General features: G+C 37.1%; 1 protein-coding gene across 1 annotated transcript in view; it reads left to right on the top strand.

The window, feature by feature from the left end:
* ccpg1 (cell cycle progression 1) overlaps nt 1-25318 on the top strand; it is a 52347-nt gene that overhangs the window by 5259 nt on the left and 21770 nt on the right. The window contains exons 2-7 of the mRNA XM_059639295.1: nt 1441-1516; nt 5862-5961; nt 10577-10656; nt 11722-11932; nt 19881-20129; nt 23386-23424. Coding sequence (XP_059495278.1) covers nt 1457-1516; nt 5862-5961; nt 10577-10656; nt 11722-11932; nt 19881-20129; nt 23386-23424 — 739 coding nt within the window. The 5' untranslated portion in view covers nt 1441-1456. The remainder of the gene's footprint in view (nt 1-1440; nt 1517-5861; nt 5962-10576; nt 10657-11721; nt 11933-19880; nt 20130-23385; nt 23425-25318) is intronic.

The raw sequence follows: 25318 nt of genomic DNA, 5'->3' as shown, positions 1-25318 counted from the left end.
TCATGTGCCTCCTGCAGTGCCACAAGGATGCCACCCGAAGGTTGCAGGAACAGCAACTAATATTCCGCTTGGGAACCCCTGCAGCCCAATGATATCAATGTGGACTTCACCAGCTTCAAAATCTCCCCTCCCCCCACCGCATCCCACAACCAGCCCAGCTCATCCCCTCTCCCCAGTGCATCCCAAAACCAGCCCAGCCTGTCTCAGCCTCCCTAACCTGTTCTTCCTCTCACCCATCCCTTCCTCCCATCTCAAGCCGCACCTCCATTTCCTACCTACTAACCGTATCCCACCTCCTTGACCTGTCCGTCTTCCCTGGACTGACCTATCCCCTCCCTGCCTCCCCACATGTACTCTCCTCTCCACCTATCTTCTTTTCTCTCCATCTTCGGTCCACCTCCCCCTCTCTCCCTATTTATTCCAGAACCCTCTCCTCATCCCCCTCTCTGATGAAGGGTCTAGGCCCGAAACGTCAGCTTTTGTGCTCCTGAGATGCTGCTTGGCCTGCTGTGTTCATCCAGCTCCACACTTTGTTATCTTGGATTCTCCAGCATCTACAGTTCCCATTATCTCTCAAATTTCTCTGCTACTTTCACTTTGAATGAAAAGTATTACACAATTGAAAAACTTTGAAATATTAAGCAAATCTGTGTTTTGTAAATGGGGTAGGATGCATAGTTGGGTAAATATTGGAAATATTGTATCTGAGTTTGAATCTGGGGCATGATATTTAGTGCATGAAAGAAAATCAAAGTAAAAAGAATTTGCCTTTGATTGGCTTGAGGATCGAAATAACCCACTCCTGATTCTTGTTTGTATGTTTGTGATTAAAATAACTCAACAAATGGTTGTCTTGCAGGTTTAAATTCCAATTCTCATTGGTAGCTGCTAGAACACTCGTGAGTTTTTAATTGGATTGTATGTGCAGACTAAAGGTGTTGTCATAGGGCTATATTTAACAGCCATATATAATTATAGTATTGTTGAAAGCCCCACTTTTATTTTAAGTTTGAACTGCGCTGTGCAGCTGTTCTTGTGACCAGTGACCTTGCCATCTAGATAAGGTTCAGGGAGGACAGATGGGTCACATGATTCCTCAAACAAAAACAAGCTGTTCTTACAATATATGATGTAGCATACTATTAATCTAAAGTTTTTTGTTTTAAACTGGCATGAATTTTAATTGTTCACTAGTTTTAGTTAAATAATTTTAATTAAACAGAATACAAAGTTTTTCCTTTGGCACAAATTAAGAGCACTGCATATTGGCTTTTCATGAGTGCCAGCGGAGTTTAAATAGTGTTGTTTGGGTTCTAGAAACATTTGTTTACATATGTTTTAAATAACAGACAAAACAAAATGAATGTTGTTTGGAAAAGTATCGGTCTTAATGAAAATTTGATTTTTTTTTAGCTAATTTTGATATTACTTGTTTTGTAGTTACCTTGGCGTGAAGATGTCAGAGAGTTCCAGCGATAGTGAATCATCCTGTGGTTGGACCATAATTAACCATGAAGTATACAATATTTTTCTTATATCATAGTGCTTAAGAAATGGAATGTTATAATTGTGGTTTATCTGTGCACTGAAGAATTGAGTTTTTAAAAATTAAGAGATGTAAGAACTAACCGTGCAATAACTTGTGTTTTTACAAAAAAGCAAGATTTGCTTTGCACATTCAATTACAGAATCATGTTCCTGAGCTTTTGAGTTTTTGATTTTGGTGCATACAAGCAGATGGGGAAGTCCCTCCACAATTGTTTCACATTGTACAATAGTCTGTGTAGCAGAATCAACTTATATATTTGCATAGTTTTCTTTGGAATTGGTCACTTAATTAACTGTTTTAATTTTTTCCAAGTGACTAGAAAAGTGACTGTATGCATAGTTACAATGATGTAGCATTGCATATATATTGTGAAAATCCTATGTTCTATTTGGAGTACAGATTCTTTGGGTTTAGGCTGATGTAACAAATATAAGATCTTCATAATTATTTAAAAATAAGTCCCACAATGGAAAATTTTATAAAGAACCTCTGATTAAAGTATATTGTTAACATACAAGGGAAAGACAGACTTTTTTTAAAGAGATAAAATAGTTGTAATATGAGAAATTGGATAATATATATTTAAATCTTTATTGAAAAAGTTGTTTAAAATAACACTGCAAACCTGTGACTTTCAAATGTCAGTAGTCAACCCTGGATGTTTACTCTTGCTCGGTGATTGTCATTGACAGAAATTGATCTTGACTAGCTGGATACGTGTTGTTGTGACGAGCAAGTCAGAGGCCAAGAATTCTGCTGCGAGTAACTCGACTCTACTCTTCCCCAAAGTTTCTCCATCATCTACAAGGCACAAGTCAAAAGGAATACTCTGTACTACCTGGATAGGTGTAGCTCCAACAACAGTTGAGCTAGAAATCATCCAGGACATTAACCACTTTGAACATTTGCTCTCTTTACCACCGATGCACAGTTGCAGCAGTGTGTACCATCTAAAGAGATTCATTGCAGTAACTCACTGAGGCTTCCCTGATAGCACCTTCCAAACTTGTGACTTCTGCCACTTAGAAAGACAAGGGCAGTCTCTACATGGGCCCAAACCAACCACAAACTCCTTTCTAAATCATACACCATCCTGATTATCTTGCCATTCTTTCACTGTTGCTAGGTCAATACCCTGGAACTTCCTCCTTTAATGGTACTTTGGGATTTTGTACACCACAAGAATGATAGCAGTTCAAGAAGGTAGCTTACTGTTACCTTCTCTCAGACAATTAGTGATGAGCAATAAATACTGGCCTAGCCAGTGATGTCCACATCACGTGAAAGAACAAAAATGCATGTTTTTTTACAAAACAAAATAGATCCATCATATGTAAAATTAGGGCATAATGGTTTCTGCTCATTCACTACTATGCTTGTTGTAACAGCCTGGTATACAGCAAACATTGCAAGATGAAATGATATGTGACTTTCTGCTGTATGTTTCCATATGTAAGTGTACATAAATGTATACTTAAAAATAATTCTGGAACAGCAGTGAAAGTAGATCAGAATAATACTGAGCATATTTTGAGTTGTTTCTAGCTAAAGTTGTTATTGTTTTGTTTTGGTTGTCTGTCTTGATGGAGAAGTTTGCCATGCAGAATAGTGTGGCTTTCTGTCTTCTCCGACCTGGGTGAAAATTAGTGAGTATTTTAACTGGAAAATATACATAAGTTGATGGGATGGTGTTAAACTGATCTGGCAATGACACCTTTGGGACTGATTTCTTATTTTAGTAAGAGATCAATAAATTATGCTGATTTGCATTATTTATTGATATTGCTATCTTCGAGCCCCTATTGGGATAGATCTAAAGATGGGTTTTCTGGAATAAACAGTACATGGGGTAAATATCAACCACAAAGCTAGCGGTGATGGCTTATTTTCATAACATGCCAGATAAGTAATTATCTTTTTATATTCAAAATACTTTCTCCTTTTTAACTTCTGCACTTACTAAGTGGAACCCTGGTATTAAAGAACAGTTATTTCAGCTTTACAATCTTTTGCACTTCACAAGAATTAAAGAACTATTCTAAGAACCATGTAGCTTTAATTTAGTGTGTCGCTGCAATTTTAATGTACAATATTACCTGTAAATTTGGCTCAATCTAAATATGAAAATTCTGTAACAATATACTAATTGCATTAAGGCCAGAAATATTTGGAGCAGTATGATATCATTTGCTAAGACCATGTTTTTCTAATTAATATTATGAAATATACATTTTGAAATCATCCAACCTTTTTTATGTACATTAAGTACTGTTGAAAAAAATTGTGGAAACCTTTCTGTTTAATGTAACAGGATATGATACATTACCAAAAGATTGACAGATATAATTAGTATCAATAAAATGTTGCTAAAGTATGATGTTGTAATGTCAGAAATAGAGAAATTCCGTCTTGTAACTTTTAAATTTTGGATATAAATGTGTACGTGTTCAGAATGGCTTTTTGTTAGGGGCAAGAGCTATGTTAATGAGCTGAGTGGGATTTTGGTGGATATATCTCAGGAACAGCACAGTTGATTAAGGAAATATGCATGCAGAGGTTTTGGCATAAAGCATCCAACAGGTTTTCAGAAATTTTGTGCTGAACAGTATGAGAGAATTTCAGCCAACTGTATTTACATAGTGGGTGTTGTAAAGTTTTAGATGATCTGAAATGCTTTCCAGCCACTGACTATTTAGTATCATTCTGAGAGGTGATTTGATGGTATTTGGTTGAATTTTTCAAAGAGGACAATTTTGGTCAATTGGTGCAGCAAGCTGCTCATTGCATGCTGAATTTGCCATGCTGTGTCTAGCAATTGAACTGTTGGCACTGACAGGTCGTTAAATATAATGCAGATAAAATGTCATTAATATTCATAATAAATCACAAGAAGAGGCATTCAATCCACTGTTTACACCTAACTTTAAAAGATGAATCTGCTGGTAACTATAAATATCTTAAAGTTGTAGCTTCACTTTGGTGTCCATTTACTGCCAATGTACCAGTAAATAGTCCTCCCATCCTTTTTGAGCACGTTTGAAAGTGATGTAATATAAATGCTTTGGTTAAATGCATTTTCAACGTCTTACTTTGCGTCAGGTTAACGTTCTGTGAAACAAATCCTGACACACTTTATTGAAAGTTAGTTGCTTTCTGAAGGGAATTTCCGTTGCAGACTACCTGCCAGTTACATCATCTGGATAAAATTGAAACATAAATTTTATTTTGGAAAATTTTGGTATAAATACTGCATTTGTTGCCATTTCATGTGGTGTGGATTTGGGATCTAGATGAGCTTCCTGGAATGTAGGAACAAGAAGAGTACATTTAATCCTTCAATCCTATCTCACCGATCAGTGAGTTCATGGCTGATTTTCAGTTTAACTCCAGTGACTTTTGTTTGCCCCGTAACCCTTAATACCTTTTGCTAACTTCTACATTACGAAAGCAAAAATAACAGGAGATTATTAATGTAGTACCGAGTGTGAGACTGTTCCTGCTAAACTGTAGTTTGGCCATGTTGTTTGAACGCAGAGTCTGTGGGATACACTGGATTGAATTACTAGCTTGATGATTCTCCCAGCTATAACAAAACTTTTAGATTGAGACTGATATCTCATTGTTTGAATGGCTATGAGAAATTTGGCATTGCATGATTTTTGTTCTGGTTTGTCTTCAAAACATCTTGCAGAAAGTGAATTGGGGCATCTGGCACAGACTAGATAGTTGGGGCATCTGGCACAGACTAGATAATTGGGGCGAGCTTCCTGTTAACAGAGACCTTAAGGACAGTTTGACCTCATTTTCTTGGTACAAGAGCAAAGTTACTATTTCCAGGGATCTATACTTATAATGAAAGATGGTTCAGGGTGTCATTGTTATTGTTTTTGAAATATGTAATAACTACACCAGGGAACTGAATGTACAATACATTAGAATATGTTACTCGTTAGTTTAAAGATGGACTCTTAACCTGAGATATATTTTAAGTTAAAGGGAGATGAATTAATTTGTGGCATATTATATAATTGTAGAAAGGGGATTTGGAGTTTCCCCATTAATTACCTATCGATTGGGCAGATCATGCTCTGATTGGTGGAAATCATTGCCGTCCACTTGGGGAGTGGTTGGTGCGGTTGAACTCAAGTCAACTATCTAGCATAAAATGCAGAATCAAGATGTGCACACCTTCATGTTGATCTCCAAGGGAAAAGTTTCAAATTATAGCTGATTGTTAAATGTATTTTGATTTTGAAAATAAATTATTAAAGTGCCACTTTAGCTTTGTTAATTGATGATGTCCTTTGCTTAGGGTTCTGATGTGGAGATTCTCAGCTCAGACAAAGGAGAAGCTGAAGGCATTTCAAAGCCTTTGCCAGAACAACAACTTGACAAACCTTTTGAATTGCAAGGTAAGCAATGTGGCTAATGAGCACACTAGACATGCTCTTTATTTTTAATCTGCTGCTGTAAAGAAGTTGCATACAAATATCATCTCAAATATTGCTAAAATGAAACATGAAGTTAAAGCTATTCATCTTGCACTCATCAGAACCAGAATGCAGGAAACAGACTTGAACAAGGCGATAACAAAGTGTGAGGCTGGATGAACACAGCAGGCCAAGCAGCATCTCAGGAGCACAAGAGCTGACTTTTCGGGCCTAGACCCTTCATCAGAGAGGGGGATGGGGGTGAGGGTTCTGGAATAAATAGGGAGAGAGGGGGAGGCGGACCGAAGATGGAGAGAAAACAAGATAGGTGGCAAGGCTGAAGAGATTACAAGAGAGTTGCAGTGGGAGGGAGATTCCCTGAGGATTCCCCAGCATCTGCAGTTCCCATTATCTCTTGAACAAGGGGACATTGTTTTTTTTTAACAAGAGGGTGCTGATTGGTACGGCTGTTGTTGCCATGGAGATATAGTAAGAATAGTTACCTATCAGCCACACTGTAGGGAATCTAATCTAATCTTAATTCTTAGACCAGGCAAGTTGATCTAATTGGTCAAGGTGTAACCATGTAGTAGAGATGAGTTGACAACATGAAAGCTTGTTTTTTTTCATTAATAAGGTACAATGAACGTATAAATTCCATTTGCTTACATAAAGGTCCTGCTGTAATTGTTTATGTAGCTTGTAGCCCCTGCAAATGCATCGCATTGTGAGTCCAGCTGATGATCTCAAATTCAGTACAACCAAAATATTATTTACATAACGTCTCCTGCTGGAATACTGTACCATGATGATTGGATACCCACCACTACTTTTCCCAAATGACTGCTATCCATATGTGGGCATGGCTGGAACTTTGCAATTGGAAAAGGACAGTTCATTGCCTACTTTCGGTTCTCACCTGGTTCTATGCTTTTCCTGCAAAATTCCACATCAGGAGTGGGGACCCTGGCTAATTTTCCCTTGGTAAACTAGGAGCAGTTTTATTCCCTTGTTGGTATTTCCCTGCTTAACTAACTGTAGAGGCTGTGGAATGATTCTGGGACTTCTCTGATGCTTATGGCTCAGCTGTTCACTCTATAAGCTTTCTGTCCCATTGGGATATTGGAATTACTGTGTAACATTTGCAAGAAACAGAGCTTTACTGCTGTGCAATGAACTGTTATTTATTAGATAGGCTTTGAAGGGTATTTCATTTATCACTTTTTTAACGGCTCAGTATGTAGGCATTTTTATTAGCAAAAACTAAATATTTAACAATTATAAGTGAATAGATTAGTTGCTGACATAGCGTCTACGTTTTAGACTTTATATGTACATTTATGCTGGGTGGTGCAGTATGTTCCAGTTAATTTTATTCAGTTAATTTTTTTCTCATGCTGCAGAGTGTTTAATCTTCTTAGTCACTCCCTCTAATTTCTAGGCTGAGAAAAACTATACGTAAAATTGTCGAGTTCTATTTATGTTGATTGATGCCTGTAAATTTCAAGCCAATGAATATGGCTCCAAAGCCAGATGGATTGTAAACGAGGAGAGGGTTTTGGGGTAGAGTGTCCCTCCTTGTCCATTTTCCTTTTATTGGGTTTTGGATTCTCCTGAGATGTAATCGGCCCAGCTCAGGATCTGCCATCTGCTCCCAAAACTGGTGACTTATTGCAGTAGTTGTAAACTAGAGAAAATCTTTCAGCTCCTTTTCCTTCAAGATTAAAGTTGGAACGTTGAGGAAAATTAGACTGAATTCTCGAGGCCTGTGACATACCTTTGTTGTCCCCTAATGAAATGAATGAATCTTTATTTCAAGAGAGATGGAAACTCCTGATTGGGAGGCAAAGTAACAGGTATGACTGAGCTTATACAGTACAGTTCTTTTTTTTAATAAACTACAGTGTTCAGTTAACAGTGCTTGCTTCATTTAAGTCTTTTTACATCCAACAGTCTGTTCTATATTAAAAAAAACATGAAGTTGTGTGGCTTAGTTCTGCCATTTAAATTATGGGTTGTTTGGATTTCTCTTTTAAACATTAATTATCCCCAGCAGGATTGTAACAAGACCACTTCCCTTCTGCATCTGGCTTTAATATCCTGTAAGGAACCTGCAGCTTCATTTTTCTTTAACACCAGCAGTCATTCTTTTGCACCCTCTCTTTCTGCCCCAAAGCTTGAGGCTGGCAAATCTATTTACTGTCAGCGTGGCTACCCTTGCCATTAGTTCCTAGGTGTGACAACCTTCAGTGTTGATCAGTAGATCAATAAATTAGCCATCCTGTTGTGGAGTAGTTTTCCTGATGTCTTGGCCAATATTTGTTTATCAATCAATTTTGCTAACACGAGTGGAGATGGTGGCAGAGTGATAATGTCACTTGACTAGTAGGGTTTTCGGTTTACATCTCAGTGGAACCTGGTGAAATTTGAAATGAATTAATAAATTTTGTATTGAATGGTAGTAATTGTGACCATGAAACTATCATTGATCATTGTAAGAACCTATTTGGCCCACTGAAAATCCACTGTCCTTACCAGACCTGACCTACACGTGAATACAGACCCACAGCCATGTGTTTGACAGTTAACTGCCTTCCAAAATCTCTCAGTTTGAGGCCAGATAGGGATGGGCAACAAATGCTAGTGCCCACTTGCCATGAAATAATTATTTTTTAAAATCTAAATTTATATTGTATTTCTCCTACGTAAGGTGTGTGATTTTTCTATATTTTAACATTATTTATTTTAGAGTTTGGATTTTTTTATGCATCCACTTGTAGGTGTTTCTGAAGGTGGTCTGATGTGTAATGGGATCTTGTTTATGAGTTTTTCAGTGAACATAGTAAAGAAATATCCCGTAGACTTTTAGGAGGTCAGAAATTTGATTTTTCTTTTTCTTTTTGATCAGGGGAAATACTCAGTGTTTGGGGGAAGAAAAGGTTTTGCAGAAGTCTTGCTGAAACTGTATGTGTAAAACAGTTACTCCTAAAGATTGGAGATAGCTTTGAACTATTAAGCCATAGATTACTGTAGTGCAGAGAGTATAGTTTTAAAGTTCCAGTCAAAAGTGTTTGGTTAAAAGAGCGAAGGTGTTATTTGAAGCCAAGAAGGTCTAAACCTGGCTGCTTCTTGAGTGTTCATACAACTCTCAAGACCGGTATGAAGCACTATAGATATAGTAGAAAAGGAATTCACTCTGGTGTGAGTACTGCAAAAGGAGAGCTTTTGGGATTAATTACACTAAGTTTTACTTTGTGTTTGGAAATCATTGAACATGGTTTGTTCTATTTTGATTTTCAGTTTTGTGAGTAATAAATTTTAGTTTTGTTGTTCAAACCAAATCTACATGGCATTCTTCTTTTTCAGTTAAAGACCACTGAGAAAGCAAATATGATAAATAAAGCCAAATTCCTGATTTGCCCAGTAAAAACATGAGCTGGGAAAACAACACAATACTTTATAGCAGTAACTATAAGTTACAACGAAAAGTGCTTCATTAAACAAGAAGTAGGTTCCATGGCTCTCAATGAGGTCATATAAGTGCAAGTTCATTTTCTCTTCTTTCTTACTTTCTCCTTTGCTTCAGAGGTCACAAGAATGTGTTTCATTATTTTTTAGTCTGCCACGTTTCACAGACCAATATCCATTTATGAATTAGGCAGTAAAAGACTTTTCGGGGAATTTCTAGGGTTTTATTCTAAATCTGTAGTTTAGCACAAATACTAAATCTTTCCCTTCTGGACCCTTTCATAACATTTCTGAAAAAGTTGATTGAAATATCTATATGTTGCATTTAAGGAGAGAAAGTGCCTTTGTTTCAAAGGATTTTTACTGTGTTGTTGTGACCAGAGCTTTTAACTTCTACTACTTATCCTGGCAAACGGGTGTTACACTACACTGAGATTCCAAATATTGACTATGCTAAGCAAGAAGCACATTATCATTTCTTGAGGTGAAATGTTGCTATGCTTTGACTCCTTCTGTTTAGGAATAAGCCAGCTATATACTTTACAAACTACTAACTGAAAAATTAATAAATTCTTAGGAATTTACTAACACACAAGACCTTTTAATTGTGGAATGCACATTTTAGTAATGTGAAAATTCAAATTTGTTTTTGTATAGAAAAATACTTTGTTATTATTAATTAGTTATCATTTCTGTAGAATAAAATTCTTACAATAGATCTTTAATGTATTTTGATTATCACTTAGTTAATTCCTTCATATTTTCTATGATACAGTGTTATAATGGGATAGTAATCAGCTTCTACATTTGCCTTTTATTATATTTGAATTTGAACTTGTAATCCATTAGAATAATTTTAACTTCAGAGTTATTAAATTAAAAAGCTTCATTTGATTATGTACATTTCATTAAATAGAAACTGCATTGCGTTCTTTGTTTTCTGCAAGTCCTGCGAAATGGTGTTTTACTGAGTCAGTCCTGGCAGCTGGTCCTGTGTAAACCAGGACATTTGTCTGTAGAAATTTCACAGTGGCAACTTCTTAGTTTTCATTTTTGGATAGTTTGTTGTATGGTTTAAATTTAATGAAAGCTTGATATGTTTTACACTGCAAAATTTGTTTTTCAACAGATGAAACAGAGCAGCCTGAACTACCAATAGAAACTCTTAGCTCCTCGGATACTTTAGCAAAAAAGGAATTATTCTCTGAGGTGAGATTATATTGGAACCTGTGTTCTGTTATGAGCACAGAGGTATAATATTCAAATAACCAAATGTTGACACGCACAGCTTCTGTGGAAAGTGTAACAAATTGCATGATATTGCCACTAAAGTTATTGAAGAAAGGTGATAGAATCATGAAAGCTCTTAAAAAAAAAAGTTACTAGAATTTAGGAATTTATCATTCCTGTGTAGTACATAACCTCTAACTGTACATAGCCGATTTTAACTGAAGTGATGCTGTCTGTATTCTGTGAGAATGGTCTAAGGTACAAGTACTTAGAAGACATCTAGCATTTGGAAGGGTATAAAAAACACCTTTAACACAATCTCATGATTATGAAGGCCAACTCAATGTGGCTTAGGTGCGGCAGAGTATCAGAAATCCTGTGAGCTGCTGTGCCAGGATTGCATTTCACATCTCAAGTTCCAACCACAGCTAACTGAAGTAAATTTTTAAACTCATGCTGTTTTACCTGATTTAACAAATTTTTGAAAAGCTGGTTTTCTTTACTGGGGTATATTCCAGCACTGCTTGTATTAATTGGTTTCGCTCTCAGTCACAAGAAGTTTGAGTGGTATATAGCATATTTGCATTTGTCTGTCTCTCGCCCTTTCATTAACTTAAGCTGTAAAATTACTGCTATGTATAGTCGTTCCTTGATCCTGTATTGAACTCAAGATATTGTACAATCTCTTAAGTTCAGTTGCCTTGGGGAAAACAGAACTTATTACATTTAAGTCGACATTTTATAATCTTGTATATCCCAGGCTTGATAGCTCCTAATCACTACGTTTTGATTTGCTATTTCTTTTCTATTTTTCTAAGTTGATCCTTCTTGGAAGTCAAAACCTTTTGTAATACTGCAATTCAAACTATTTTAAAGTAAATTTAAATCATTATCATAGAAGTGTTCTAACAAATTAACTTTAAATAACTGGCAAGAGTGTGAGACAGTTGAATGTTGCTTAGTTAACTTACTGGAATAGAGTTATTTCTGATTCTGACTTTTTAAATGGAAACTTAACAAAAGACTACTGTTTGCTTGTTCTAGCCAGCAAAAGATAAAATGGCTGATGACAGTAATTTTGTTGGTGCAACTAGTGATGATTCAGATATTGTTACCCTTGAACCGCCACCTGTAGAAGATCTTCAGGCTGTCCAGGAGGAAACTGAAGTTGCAGCACAAGAGCAAATAAACGATGATGAATTGAATCTCGGTTCATCTTCCAGCAGCCAGTATACCTTTGCTCCACCAGAAACTGGTAAGCACTGGGACATTAGAATGTAACTGTGTATGAGCTAACAGTCTCTGACCCCAGAAATTTAATTCTGTGATGTAGATATATTGTAGTAAGTGTGAAGTTCACAATTAGTATCAGCTGTTTATTTTTGTTCAGTCACTGGAATACTGCACATAACTCTTGAAGTTAAGACATAATTAATTTATTATCCCTTAAGTTCGTAAGAAATAGGGACAGGAGAAGGCAGTTCAGCGACTGGAGTCTGCTCTGCGTTTCAGTGGGATCATGACTGAGTTGCTGTTTCTTGATTCCACTACTGATTGAGAATCCACCTATCTCAATCATAAATATACGTAAGGACTCTGCCCTCACACCTCCTTTGGCAAGAGGTTCCAAAAATGCTTAACTCTCTGAGAAAATAAATTCCTCCTCATCTCAGATTTTAAGTTGGCACCTTTAGACTATGCCTTTGGTCCTAGACTTTCCTATGAGGGGAACATGCTTTCAGCATTTACCCTATCAAGCCCCTTTAAGATATCACCCCTCATTCTACTTTTTAACTCCAACAAGTAAAGTTTCAGTCTGTTTAACCTTTGTTCATAAGATGATCCTTCCATACTATGAATCATCCAACATTGTACAGTAGTGAATTCAGAGTCAGAGAGCCATACAGCACAGAAGAGGCCCTTTGGCCTATTGAGTCTGCATGGACCTATCTATGTTAATCCCATTTTCTGGCATTTGGCCCATAGCCTTGATGTTAAGACATTTCAAGTGCTTATCCATGTACATTTTAAAAGTTGAAGTTTCCAATCTACTTGCCATCCAGGCAGTGCATTCCAGATTCCCACCAGCCCCTGGATGAAAAATAAATTCCTCAAATTCCCTGTAAAGCCCTTGCCCTTCACTTGAAAATTATGCTGCCTTGTTATTGAATCTTCAGCTAAGGGAAACCTGAGGCTTTCTAGCTTTATTTTCAAGGTGAAATGCTCTGTCGCAGGGCAACATCTTGGCGTATCTCCTCCGCACCTCATCCTGTTGTGCTGGCTTCTGGATCGCTGAACATGCACCACAAGGTCTCTCTCCCTTTTGAGCTTCTAACGTCCTGCCTTTCAAAGAATACTCCCCTGTCATGTCTTCCAAAATGTATCACCTCATACTTTTCAGTGTTAAATTCCATCTGCCACTGATCTGCCCATCTCACCAAACCTCTGTATATCTTACTGTAACCCAAGACCACCTTCCTCACTACTAATCACTGAGTCAATCTTCTTGTCGTCTGAAAACATCTGTCCCACATTTTCACCAATATCATTCATATAAATCACAAACAGTGAATGACTCAGCTCTGGATACTGTCCTCCAGTCACACAAACAGCCTTCTCATCATCCTCTGTCTCCTGATGAGAAGCCAATTTTGGATCACCTTGCCAATATCCTGGATCTTGTGTCTTGTCTTTTTTTTTGCCAGTCCCCCATATGGGACATTGTCCAAGTCTTTATTGGAGTCTTATATAAACTATATCAATTCTGTAACCCTCATTTAAATACCAGATCACCACCTCTTAAAACTCAACCAAATTTGTTAGGCATGTTCTCCCTCTGACTTTCCCTAATCAAACCTTGCCTGTCCAAGTGGAGATTAATTGAATCCGTAAGAATTTTCTCCAGTTGTTTCCCTGCCACTGTGAGACTCAGTGATCTGTAATTCCCTGGTTAATCTCTACCGCCCTCCTTGAAAAGTGGAGTCCTGTTAACCATCCTGTAGTCCTCTGGCACCTCCCCTCTTTCTAGACAGGTTTGGAAAATAATCCTGAGTATGTGCTGTTTCTTCCTGGCTTTCTTTATCAGCCTAGAGGAGATAATTGAGGTGGGAGAATAGGTGAACAGAGCAGTTAATAAAGCATACAGTATCCTTGGCTTTAATAATGGCATAAAGTACAGGAGTAAGAAGGTGATATTGAATTTGCATTAGAACTTGTTAGAACTCGCCTGGAGAATTGTGTACATTTGTCGGTGCCCTATTATAGGAAGGATGTGAATGCATTGCTGAGAGTTGGCAGAAGTGATCTATAAGAATGGTTCAATGATTGAGAAACTTCAGTTGTGAGGACAGATTGAAGAAGTTGAGACTGTTTTCCTTGGAGAGCAGAAGACTGAGCAGAGACTTGATAGAGGTTTTCAGAATCATGGGCAGGCTGGATAGAGTAGCTAGGAAGATGATGTTCTTGCTCACGAAAGGAACAAGAATGGGAGCCATTGATTTAAGGTGATCTGCAAAAAAACCAAGGGTGATGTGAGAAAAAAAATGTTTTCACACAGAGTAATTATTAGGGTATGGAGTGTACTGATTGGAATTATGTCGGAGGAAGGTTCACTTGAGCCATTCAAGAGGACATTGGATGATTATTTGAATAGAAATAGTGTGCAAGGATCAAGGGAAAAGGCAGGGGATTTGCATCACATATTGATGCTCATTTGAAGAGCAGGTGCAGGCAAAATGGGCAAAATCACCTGTGATTCTGTGAACAGCTTCTGCATCTAAACACAAGTTATCATGTATATCATCGACAGGCAAAACTCTTTACTATGAAATCCTCTTCCTGATAATATATTGATAAAACATTTTTCTATACTTTTTAACATGAAAAGTATTTTCAAAAATTTTACAACAACTACCTAATTTCCTTTTACACTTCACCTCTGTACTTTCTAAATGCCTTTAAGCTTCCTAAAGTGTTACTTTTAATTATTATAAGCTCTGTTTTTCTGCTTTACCTTATCCTTGAATGATTCTGGATATCTAGGTGGTTCTAGATTTGGCAGTGCCATCCTTTTTCTTTGGGTGGACATAGAATCTAGGTTTTTAATGTCTCCAACTGATTTTTCAAATGGTTCTTTCTCCTTTTAAGTAGCTGCACCTAGTTAACTTTTGCCATATTATCCCTCAGCTTTGTAAAATTTGCCTTACCATAATTTATTCCTGTTCTGTCTTTGTCACTGTCACTTTCCTTAATGATGCTGAATCTAACTCTATTATGATTACTACCTCCAAGATGGTCACCCATTGCTGTTTTGTCTGTGTGTCCAGCTTAATTTCCAATGAGTAAATGTGGAATTGGACCCTCTCTTATTGAGCTTATGTGCGAGTTTAAAAAGTTCTCTTGAATGTAATATAAGAACTTCACACCACCTCTACCCCGGTCGATATGGGCTTAACTCACTTTTTAAAAAATATTCACTCATGGGATGTGGGCATCGCTGGCTGGCCAGCAATTATTGTCTGTCCAAAGTTGCCCTTGAGAAGATGCTGTTGAGCTGAAGTCCATATGCTGTAGGGTGATCCACAACGTCATTAGGGAGGGTATTCCAGGAATTTGACTACCCCCAACTATTATTGCCTTTATTGATTTTGCACTCAGAAATTTGCTTACATATTTGCTCCTTTAACACTCTCCCACTTTTGGATTCTACTGTACATGTCTAGCAGTGTGGCTGCTGCTTTTCTGAGATCAACCTGTAAGGCCACATTTTATGCTTCATTTAGTATATCAACCCTCCTCACTGCTGTAATTGATTTGTTAGCAAGCAACACTACACCCCACCCTTGTTACCTTCTCTAAAATGCCTGAAAACTCTATATCCAAGATTGATGAACTTCATATGCATGACATTCTTGTTGTCCTTCACCAACACAGCTGAACTCAATGCAGGTCATTGTTTTTATTTCTCCTGTTTTCCTGGCTTGCCACTCAAGGCACCTATAGCCTTGAGCTCTAGTTATGTTGGTAGACTTCCGTTTGCATTCAAAAGTTTGAGGGTTACAGATTGACGTGAATTTTGTCTAGTGTTTCACTACAGTTGTGACTTTCTGGGCTGAACTTTCCCAAGTTGGTACAATGGGGATTGGCAAGTCAGTTGGGAAACTATGGTGACAATTGAAAAATGAAATTCTCAGCATCAAGAAAAAGGTGCCCCAGTTTCCATCCAAGCTTTTAATGGCTAAATGAAAGTCTCCCTAGTGAGTGAGCAGAGGCCTTTTTGCATGCATAGACATCTTTTATGACCTAATCTTGTATCATTTATATGGAAATTGCTATTTCCTAGGCAGTGGAGAGAAATAGGCAGCGACAATTCTTGATACAAGTCTGTGTGTATCTGGCTGCAACAGCTGACCAGCCTCTCGTATGTTGCCCCTTACCCTTGCGCTACACTGTTCAGACATAGGTGTCTATTTCAGACCAGGCTGGCAGCGTTTGAGACATTGTGCCGCTAGGGTTTAAGTGTGGCACACATGGCATGAATGGTGGAACTTCCTACCACCGGCAAGCATTTTGCTGCTGCTGAGTGCAAGAATTGTGAGAGTGATGCCAGGGCATATATTGCCTACTTAATGATGAAATGTGCAGAGTCGCTTGAGAGAAGTTCCTAGGGATCACAAAAGGATCCCCTCCATGAAATTCCCTAAAATTGGCACTAAACCAATTTTTGGTCGATTTCAGCACTATATTTCTATTGTGATCTCCCAGCTCCTAAAGTAGAGACTTGTGATCATCCCAAATATGTCATAGTTAAAAATAACACACCCTTTAAAAATGAAATTGATATTTGGTGTGCACTTTAGGAAAGTGGGAGTTTTTCTTTTAAAGAAAATGATTAAAATAAAGTACGTAGAAATAGCTTTGGAAGATTCTGGAACATGTGAAAGAGTTAAGTGGCTGAAAGAGCATCTGTCTGGCAATTTGATTTTCCCAAGTGGTGTGATCAAACTGAACCAGTAGGCTTTACTTATGTAGGATGACTTAATAGTGATTCATAGGCCTGTTGTTTATGTTTCTACTTTTTAAACTGAGCCCAATGCTTGGTATTTTAACCTGCAAATTGCTTTGCGTTTTATTTACGTTTGCCTGTTCAAAAATTTCAATGATTTTTAACTGTACTGTGAATGAAGGAGTAAGAAAACATATTATACAGGGAATGGTGTTCATCAGAGTTGGAGGTAATAGAAATGGAAGGTTTTTGTAACCACTCAATAACCGTTGCTGGAATAAATGTAACACCATTTGGTTGTGGGATAAAAACTTCTGAATGTGTCCAACAAATATCTTGCTAACCCATAAGTTCAGAATAGTAATGGGTTTACTTTTCAGCAGGAAGTAATTTCTTACTTGGGTATGCTGCATCTAATCCCCAGTCATTGACTATGGTGGTCAATGCCCTCTTGTTTGGCGGCCCTGAACTACCTTCCCTGGCTGCTGTCAGTTATGACCCTTGACAGGGCACTCAGTGCCAACATAAGGGCCTCATACTGCGGCTACTTGAATTCACCCAGTGGGAGTGGAGTTTTCACCACAGGGAAGCTTGACAAGCATGTCCTATAGGGTTTGTTCATGAAATTTGAGGAGGGTGGGTCCTTTGGTGTTCAATTGTGGAACCCGACATTGGAAAGGGAGAGCTGCTGACAGCGACCCTCCAAACTTAACTGCTCTTCCACCCAGCCCCTCCCCACCATCCCACATAATGTACTCGTGGCCTGGGTTTCATAGTATCATAACACTGCCACTTACTGGGTACCATTCTGGCAGCAACGATTGCCTCCTTCATGATGCTGGATAGAGGTGCTCACCCCCAGTTGGGCAGGGCTTTTGTCCCTAGCGCCCTTGAACCCAGGAAAGACTCATTGCCACGTGCCTCAGTGACACTTGATTTGGTGGGTTGCCTTTACATGAGGCGATGCATGCTGGCTCTCAAGTTAATGGCTGAGACCTGTTGCCTCTATTAAATACCACCCCAAAACAACAAAATCCATTCAGAACTGGCTGAGGTAATTTCACTCTGAACGAAAAAAGCAAATTAAGGCAAGAGAATTTTATCTAATCATTGGGGAGGATTGAGTTCAAGTGGAAAAAGTGTGTTCCAGCTGTGTTCACAGCCAATCCTTGAGAATAACGTGGATGCACACTAACATTACATTAATTACTTCATTAGTGTATCTTAATTTCAACCTTTAGACAACTGTAGTTATTGGCACTCATATTCAGCATTTGCTTTTATAGCTTATTTTGTCTCCCATGCAAAATATGAAGACGGTGTTTCTGCAAACCATGCAATGAAATAAAATGTTGCAGCAGACCATATCAGTACTTTTTAGATGTTGATTTTATGACAACTCTAAAGTTTTGAAAGTATTTCCGAGACCACTGTTTGCCTTATGTTTATTCAAAGAAGGTCAGTTGGAGATTCACGTGTTATTTTAAAAGCTGTGATTTCTTTTTGAAACAAAATTATACAGCTATCTATTTCTATTTATGTTCAAGCCAATGTGACTTAATTTGTTCTGATGCCTATATAACATTTTCAAATGGAATTTGTTGGATATGTGTAAGAAAACAAACAGGTCATATGTCCCCTCATGCATGTTCTACTGTTTAATAAGATCAAGGCTGATCTGAGATCTCAACCCCACTTTACTTTCTGATTTCTGATCCCTGATTCCCTTGGAGCTCAAACATATTTCAGTCTCAACAACTGAGCATTCACAGGCCTCTGGAGTAGAGAATTCCAAAGATTCACAATCCTTTGAAATTTCTCCTCATCTTTCCTGAAAAAGCTGACGCTTCTTCTTTGTGCTTTCGGACTTGCTATGTATGTACCAGAAATATATCTTTACTTCCAGAATATTTGTAACATTTTTCATTCGCACACTCTGTTCAGTCATTTTTCTTTTTGCTTTTAATTTGTTCACCACTCTGGTTTATGTATCATTACTGTTTCTTTGTTCTAGTTCAGTCTTATTTTGCGCTTATGAATTCTAACTAAAGGTGCATGTTTCTTCCCACCAGTAGTAACAGAGACATTTGCTGTCATGTTTTGCATTCTGGAAACCACACTTTTAATTAATTCAGCTTGTGATACCTCTATCTATCTTTAAATGCTCCTTAAAATCCTATCTTTTTGACTATTTCCTTTGTCCACTTCATCCAACCTACTCAATGTCTATTACTCGAAACTGATAAAGTGACTTGAACTAATTTGCTAATGATAAAATCTTAGTAATGTAACTTCTTAACTGAACTGAATAGTGTTGCTTTGTTTTTCTTTAGTATTGTGTAAAACCTCTGGAAAAGGAAGGATGTTCTTTATCTTGGCCAGCTTAACAGATGTATTGCGAAAACATACTGATGTGCTAATTTGTTTGCCTTGCTTATCTAACTTTTAATTAAATTACCCAGTAAAAATGTAATGTCTTCTCTTGCATTTGACATTTCAGTGTTTGTGTTGTGTGTGACTGACATTTAGTTTTGAAAAAAGTAGATCAGTTCTCCAGTATTGTACAACCGCAGAATCATAAAACATTTCTGGTATTTAAGGATATTCAAGCCCTGTTTTAGTATTCAACCTGTTGAGCCCTTGGCAGGTTTCTGAATGAACAACTTAGTTCAGTCAACTCATGCTTTCCTTTCCCCTCATGCTCCTACAACTTTCATCTGGGCAAGTAATTATCTAATTCCCTTGAATTCTCTACTCTACCTCAGTGCAATCCCAATCCTAACCTTGATCTATAAAAATAAGTTTTCATCATGTCACTGGTGCTTCTTTTACCGATCGCCACCTTTTGATCTTTCTCTTAGTGGGAGCAATTTCACTCTCTGACTCTGCTTTATGATTTTAAACATCTCTTAATCTTCTCTTGCATTCGGAGAACAGCCGTAGCTTTTCCATTCTAGGGTTATTTTATTGTGGATAAGGGAAATGACAATCACATCCAATCTATTTTCTAAGATGTTGCCTCACACTTCATAGGCTAGAACTTGGATAGGAACCTACCAGCAAATCTGGAAATAGAGTTTTTATTCCTTTTTAGAGCTTCATAAATTATTTCACTGCACCATGTAATAATTTGATATTAACCTCAGGAAGAATATTGCATTGATGCCTATTATACAATGCCGTAAAAAATCTTTTTCAGTGTCTACAGTTGAAGAAAGCAGAGGTGAATCGAGTGATGATGAAAACAGTGGTAAATCGAGCCCTACACTGCGAAGACGGCGTATTAGGAAAAAAACAGTGTCTTCCTCTGAAACTGAGGAGAAACCTGGTGAGGATGTGGTGGATGGTGAACAGCAGCAGGAGCAACATCGCTTCAATACCACTCTGAATAAATGCATTTTACTTGCACTGGTTATTGCTTTTAGCATGGGATTTGGACACTTCTATGGTAAGCTTAACAAAATGTGTGTGTGTCTGTCTTTGTGTATATATGTGTGTGTGAGAGAGAGAGATGTCCTCTGCTATCTTAATGTACCACAGTATTCCACAGAAAAAGAAAAGAGAAAAGGAGAAGGACATTTTGCTATAATCAGAGATTTGGTAGAAAAGTTTGAAGATAAAAATTTTGAGAAAGCTTTGAAAGTGGTGACAGAAGTTGCAGCATGACAAAGAGACTTAGGGCAAAAACAGCTATAGTCTAGTATGGATACTGGAGTTGAGGGAGGGATGAACAGAAAGTTGATCAGATCATTGAGATAAGCAAATTGTGCTGAAACTGTAGGTTGTACAGTCTTGTGGTTACACCAGTTTGGTTATTGTTCCATTTTACTAACTGATATCAACAATTGAAACTAGACAAGTATTATTCAGTTCTATAACGTGTGCAGAAAATTCTGCAGACTTTCCAGTTGCCTGTCAATCTGAGAAGTATGTGAGCTTTACAGACTGAAAGGAACAACAAAGGTTTAAGGCAAGCTAATAAACAGTAAGAAACGTTCAGGTTTATAAATATATTGTGAAGTGCTGTCTTCCTTCAAGGTGGCTAAATAGTACATTTGTAACAGCTTGGTCATTGTTAGTTGCCAGAATTTGGAGCATGGTTTTGTTTGAAATCATGAATAGTTGTTTTATCGGGAAGTTTCACCTTGACAATTTTATGGAAACATGCTTTTTAAGTCTAGCTATATAAAGTTACTTACCATAGAACTGAACATCTCTACTGGTAGGAGAATATAGTTGTTGCTGGCAACATTGTACTAGATATTGTGATGCCATGCTTTACTGCTTCCATTTTCTGGGAACCAGTTCCTTTTTGATGGTGTTTGCTAAAAATTGAAGTGAGTAGAAGAATGGATGAGGCACTTTTTACTTTGTGTGCATAGTCTGGCTGTTATAATACAGCATATTGTTAAAAATAATAGAGATAAAGGGAACTGCAGATACTGGAGAATCTGAGATAACAAAGTGTAGAGCTGGATGAACTCAGCAGGCCGAGCAGATCATGAAAGGTCTAGGCCCGAAATATCAGCTTTTCTGCTCGTAAGATGCTGCTTGGACCGCTGTGTTCATCCAGCTCTACGCTTTGTGTCTCTTGTTAAAAATAATGATAGTCATGACTTGCATTGGGAAAAGTTTAATTGGCCATTTCCATAATTTTATGGATTGACCTATTGTGTGTTCTAAAGATGCTGCATATTTTGCTTGTGATGCAGTTAATTTAAAGGTTATTTAGGAATGTTGTGCCCTCTAAATACTTGGCTTTATAGATAGCTGTTTTTATGTATTTTCAGGTGAATTTGAAGGTAAGAAAGGCAGTGAGTACAAGATCTAAAGTTATGATTTTTTTGGAAATATTTTATCAAATTTACATGCATTGGAGTGGTAATTAGAATCTTGATGCTGCAAGTTTTATTGCTCAAATGTGCTCCTACTGATTTTCTTTTAAATGTCAAGACAGATTTTTTTTGTTAAAAGGAAAATTAGACTTATTTCAAATTTAATGATCACCAGCAACACCCTGGCTGTCTAAATGTATGCTCTAAAGCAATACAAAATTCCGCTTACTTTTGGATTTCAAGGAATGTAGCACCTAACTTAGGACAAGCAGGCTCAAATTTTCTCCCTCTTTTGCGATGGTCTTCAAAGATGATATTTTCAGCGTGCACTGTGCTCTACATGAAAGTGACAGTCTTCTGATACTGACTTTAAGCAAGTTAGCTCAGGGTGGAGTGGATCCAGCCTACATTCCAACTCTTCAGAACACCATGTAGCAGCGCTTCAAAATGCACTATGTATAAGTAGGTGGCACATTTTTTTAGCAGTTGAGTAGTTTATAAACATAATCATGTGCTGGAGCTAACGATAATACTTGCAGTGGCCAAGGTGAACTGGACTTAGGATTTGAGTTGGCACTTGAAAGCATTCTGGACTGTATGCAGCATGTAACATTTGGTTTAATATTGGTTGGTTGTTTACATATAGCATCAAATGCCCCTAAATGCTTAAAGCATGTGCATATATTACATCAGTTTATTATAATAAATTGTACACTTGTCATTTTTCCCCTCCGTAGCATGCATTAAATTCAAATATTTTTCAGTTGCAAGTTGAATGTATCTGATGTAGAAAAAAATATTATCTTTGAAATGTTTGCATGAATGTTCCATGAAATAAGTGTGGCTGTGAAGTTCTTTAAATTCAAAATGATGTAGGAAGCTTATGAGCTCCTTTTGATTGTGTTAATCCTTTAAATTGAAAGCAAAATTGGAAAATGTAGTTATGGCTAATATTAGGATGAGTTAATAATATTGGTTTTTGAATCCACGGTCTTTTGTGCTTGAAATTATTATGCATAATATTTTGTAAAAGTGCCACTAGGTAACCATAGAGCGACATACCTAATCTAGATTTTAGTTAGATCTTTGCAATTTCTACAAATTACACATTCAAAGGAGTTTTGCTTGTCTTATAATTGTAAATCAATGTGTGCAGTGCAAACAATAAGGGAGCAATATTAATACAATGTCCAAATTGACTAACTGGATTGTAAAAATACCTTATTTTTCATCTTTCTTAACAAATCGGTTTTTTTTGATTTAAGGATACTTACTTTCTGTTATATGTTCTTGATACTGTTGCAAAGATGTTCCGTTTTTAGTTTGAAGCACTGTTATTGCGTTTTTCCTAGTCCACCTTTCACTGTACTGAAATCCAAACACTCCAGTCAATTTGAAACTATAAAATTGGTTCTTTTGTGACCCACAAATAGAACTGACAGTAAGTTTATCAAATAGGCCTTTTATTTTTATCACTTGATTATAGCAATCAAAAGTAAATAAATTGGCATGCAAGTGGTAAGTCAAACTTGCACAAAGTTTTAAGATTTTCAAACCCAGGAGAATTTTAAAAATTGAATGCTGCACTGACCTGTGTTAAGACACCGCAATAAACCTTTGATTATTGTGCAAGGGTGCAATGTGAAATTGCACTTGTATCGTGGTAAATGAGGTCATGCTTGCTACCCTTTCAGTTGCCTTTTGTATTGAACTGAGACAGTAACATCTGTGTGTGCGCATAGTTGATTGTAAACTTGCACGTATAGTTTTTTTTAAAAAGATATATATTCTTATATCAAGTCTCTGTTGAAATAAATTGCATTTGGGTTTGAGACTAATCTGCAAATTTAATACTTGATCCCCGTTTAGGAGACTTTCAAGATGGCAGCCAGTTGCCTCTGAAGAGGGGTGAGACGAAGTTCATTTGAAATAATGGGGAGTATGAGAGGGCCATCCTTGCTCTTGATAGCCCCCATTAAACTTTTTAAAAACATTGCTTTAAATGTATATTTTAAGTTTATACTTTAATTAGAATTTCAGCAGTGTAGAGTGCATCTGGGAGTTATTTGTCACTTGGAATGCTACATTAGTGCACATTAATTTATACATACACTCCAGTACTCGATCCTTCACTCGCTTGCACATTTATTTTCTCCTTGGTGATAAGTATCTCTCATGATTAAGTAATATTTATATCCTGATCATGCTGAAACCCAGCAAAGTGCTTTAATTGTCTTACAATACCTTGCAGACCACCAAATGAACATCAGTGTGCTTTTTTTAAAACTGTTTTTCTACAATGTATGCAAAATTGTGGGAATTTTCTAATGTGTGGACCATGTTCACTAGAAGCTTGATATTGTACATTTCATTATAGTATAGGACAGTTGAAATTAGTGGAGGGGTTGCTTCTTTTTCATCAGATGAGACACGAGTAAAGTTAATGTATTGGTGTGCTAACTTATTCTTGCATCTGTTCTACCTGATTTTTTTTAAACACTGTAGTCTAATTTTTGCTAGTAGGAAGCTGAATGATTGTGCCTCTGAGCAATAGTACCAATTTATTTCTAGCGAGAGCAGTTTTCTTTTTTAGAAAATCATTATCATTTATTTAAAAAGTAATAGGTGTTACATTTCCTGGTTACTTCAGAATGATAATCTGAGTTGACTCAAATGAATTGATCTGCAATATTCCTAAATTACATAGCCATGCTTCACAATTGACAGCATTTTTTGTGCTCATATTTTTCTCCTTGACATCCCCCAAAAAAAAGCTGGAAGTTTTTTCTTATCAGTGCTAAATAGTAAATTTTAATGTATAAGTTTGGATGGTGAGCGTTGCCAACTTTTTCAAGTGGGAATACCAAGCCAAACATAATTTTGTTCTCATCTGATGTCCTCCCATATCTTCACAGTCAGTTAGGATTTAAAACCTCAGTGTGCATCTCAAATTAATACTACTTTTACTTAGATTAATTTTGTGGTGATTTTTCTGATGGAAGTGTTAAATCCTGTGACTCCCTATCGTGTGTGTGTGGGGGGGGGGGGCGGCGGTTGCGTTTGGTGATGGACCGTTCTTGAGGAATAATTTTCCTCCAGCTGCTAATATGAGTTAAAGGAACTGTACAAGTAAAAGGGAAATGCATCCTCAGTTGTGCGGTATTTGTCTTGAATTACGGCTCTCTATGTACACTATGTAAAGTAGGTTTCTGATTAGTTATTAACAAGGCAATTTTGCCAGCTACTGGGGCAATTTGCTCCAGGCTTGAGGGAGATGCTTTAAAGAAATGTGGGCACATAAAAATAGTAAAAATTGATGACAGTTGCAATTTTCTCATCTGTTTTGTTAAAATTTAATACTAAATGTTGCTGAATTCCAGAAGTAATTCACAATCAGTGAACATTTGGAAACAGGCCTCTATAAGCAAAATGAAGATGTTTAAAACACATATTGGCTGCTTTAATGTTAATAACTGTAGTACTAAAGTTCATTGCTCAAAAGGGCAGGAACAGAGATAGAATGTTGCAATCTGGTTATAAACTCTGGAAGGAAGAAGGGGCAGGGATGGAATTCTAGGTGTGTGTTCTAGCTGACACAAAGCGGGAGAGTTGGATAATGCAGGTGGGTAATCACAAGCAAAATTTAGTGCAATATATATTTGTGGCTTCATGTCTGCCAACTCATTATTACTGGTCATTATTTATTTTGTGCAATCAGTACAGTATGTAAAGGTGACGACACAAAATTCTGTTATCCTTGGGAATGCCAAATTCATGGAAATAATTATTTGTTAAAATGCAA

This window comes from Stegostoma tigrinum, chromosome 33 (assembly GCF_030684315.1).
Source record: "Stegostoma tigrinum isolate sSteTig4 chromosome 33, sSteTig4.hap1, whole genome shotgun sequence".
Taxonomy (NCBI): domain Eukaryota; kingdom Metazoa; phylum Chordata; class Chondrichthyes; order Orectolobiformes; family Stegostomatidae; genus Stegostoma; species Stegostoma tigrinum.
This window is presented reverse-complemented; position numbering and strand designations above follow the sequence as displayed.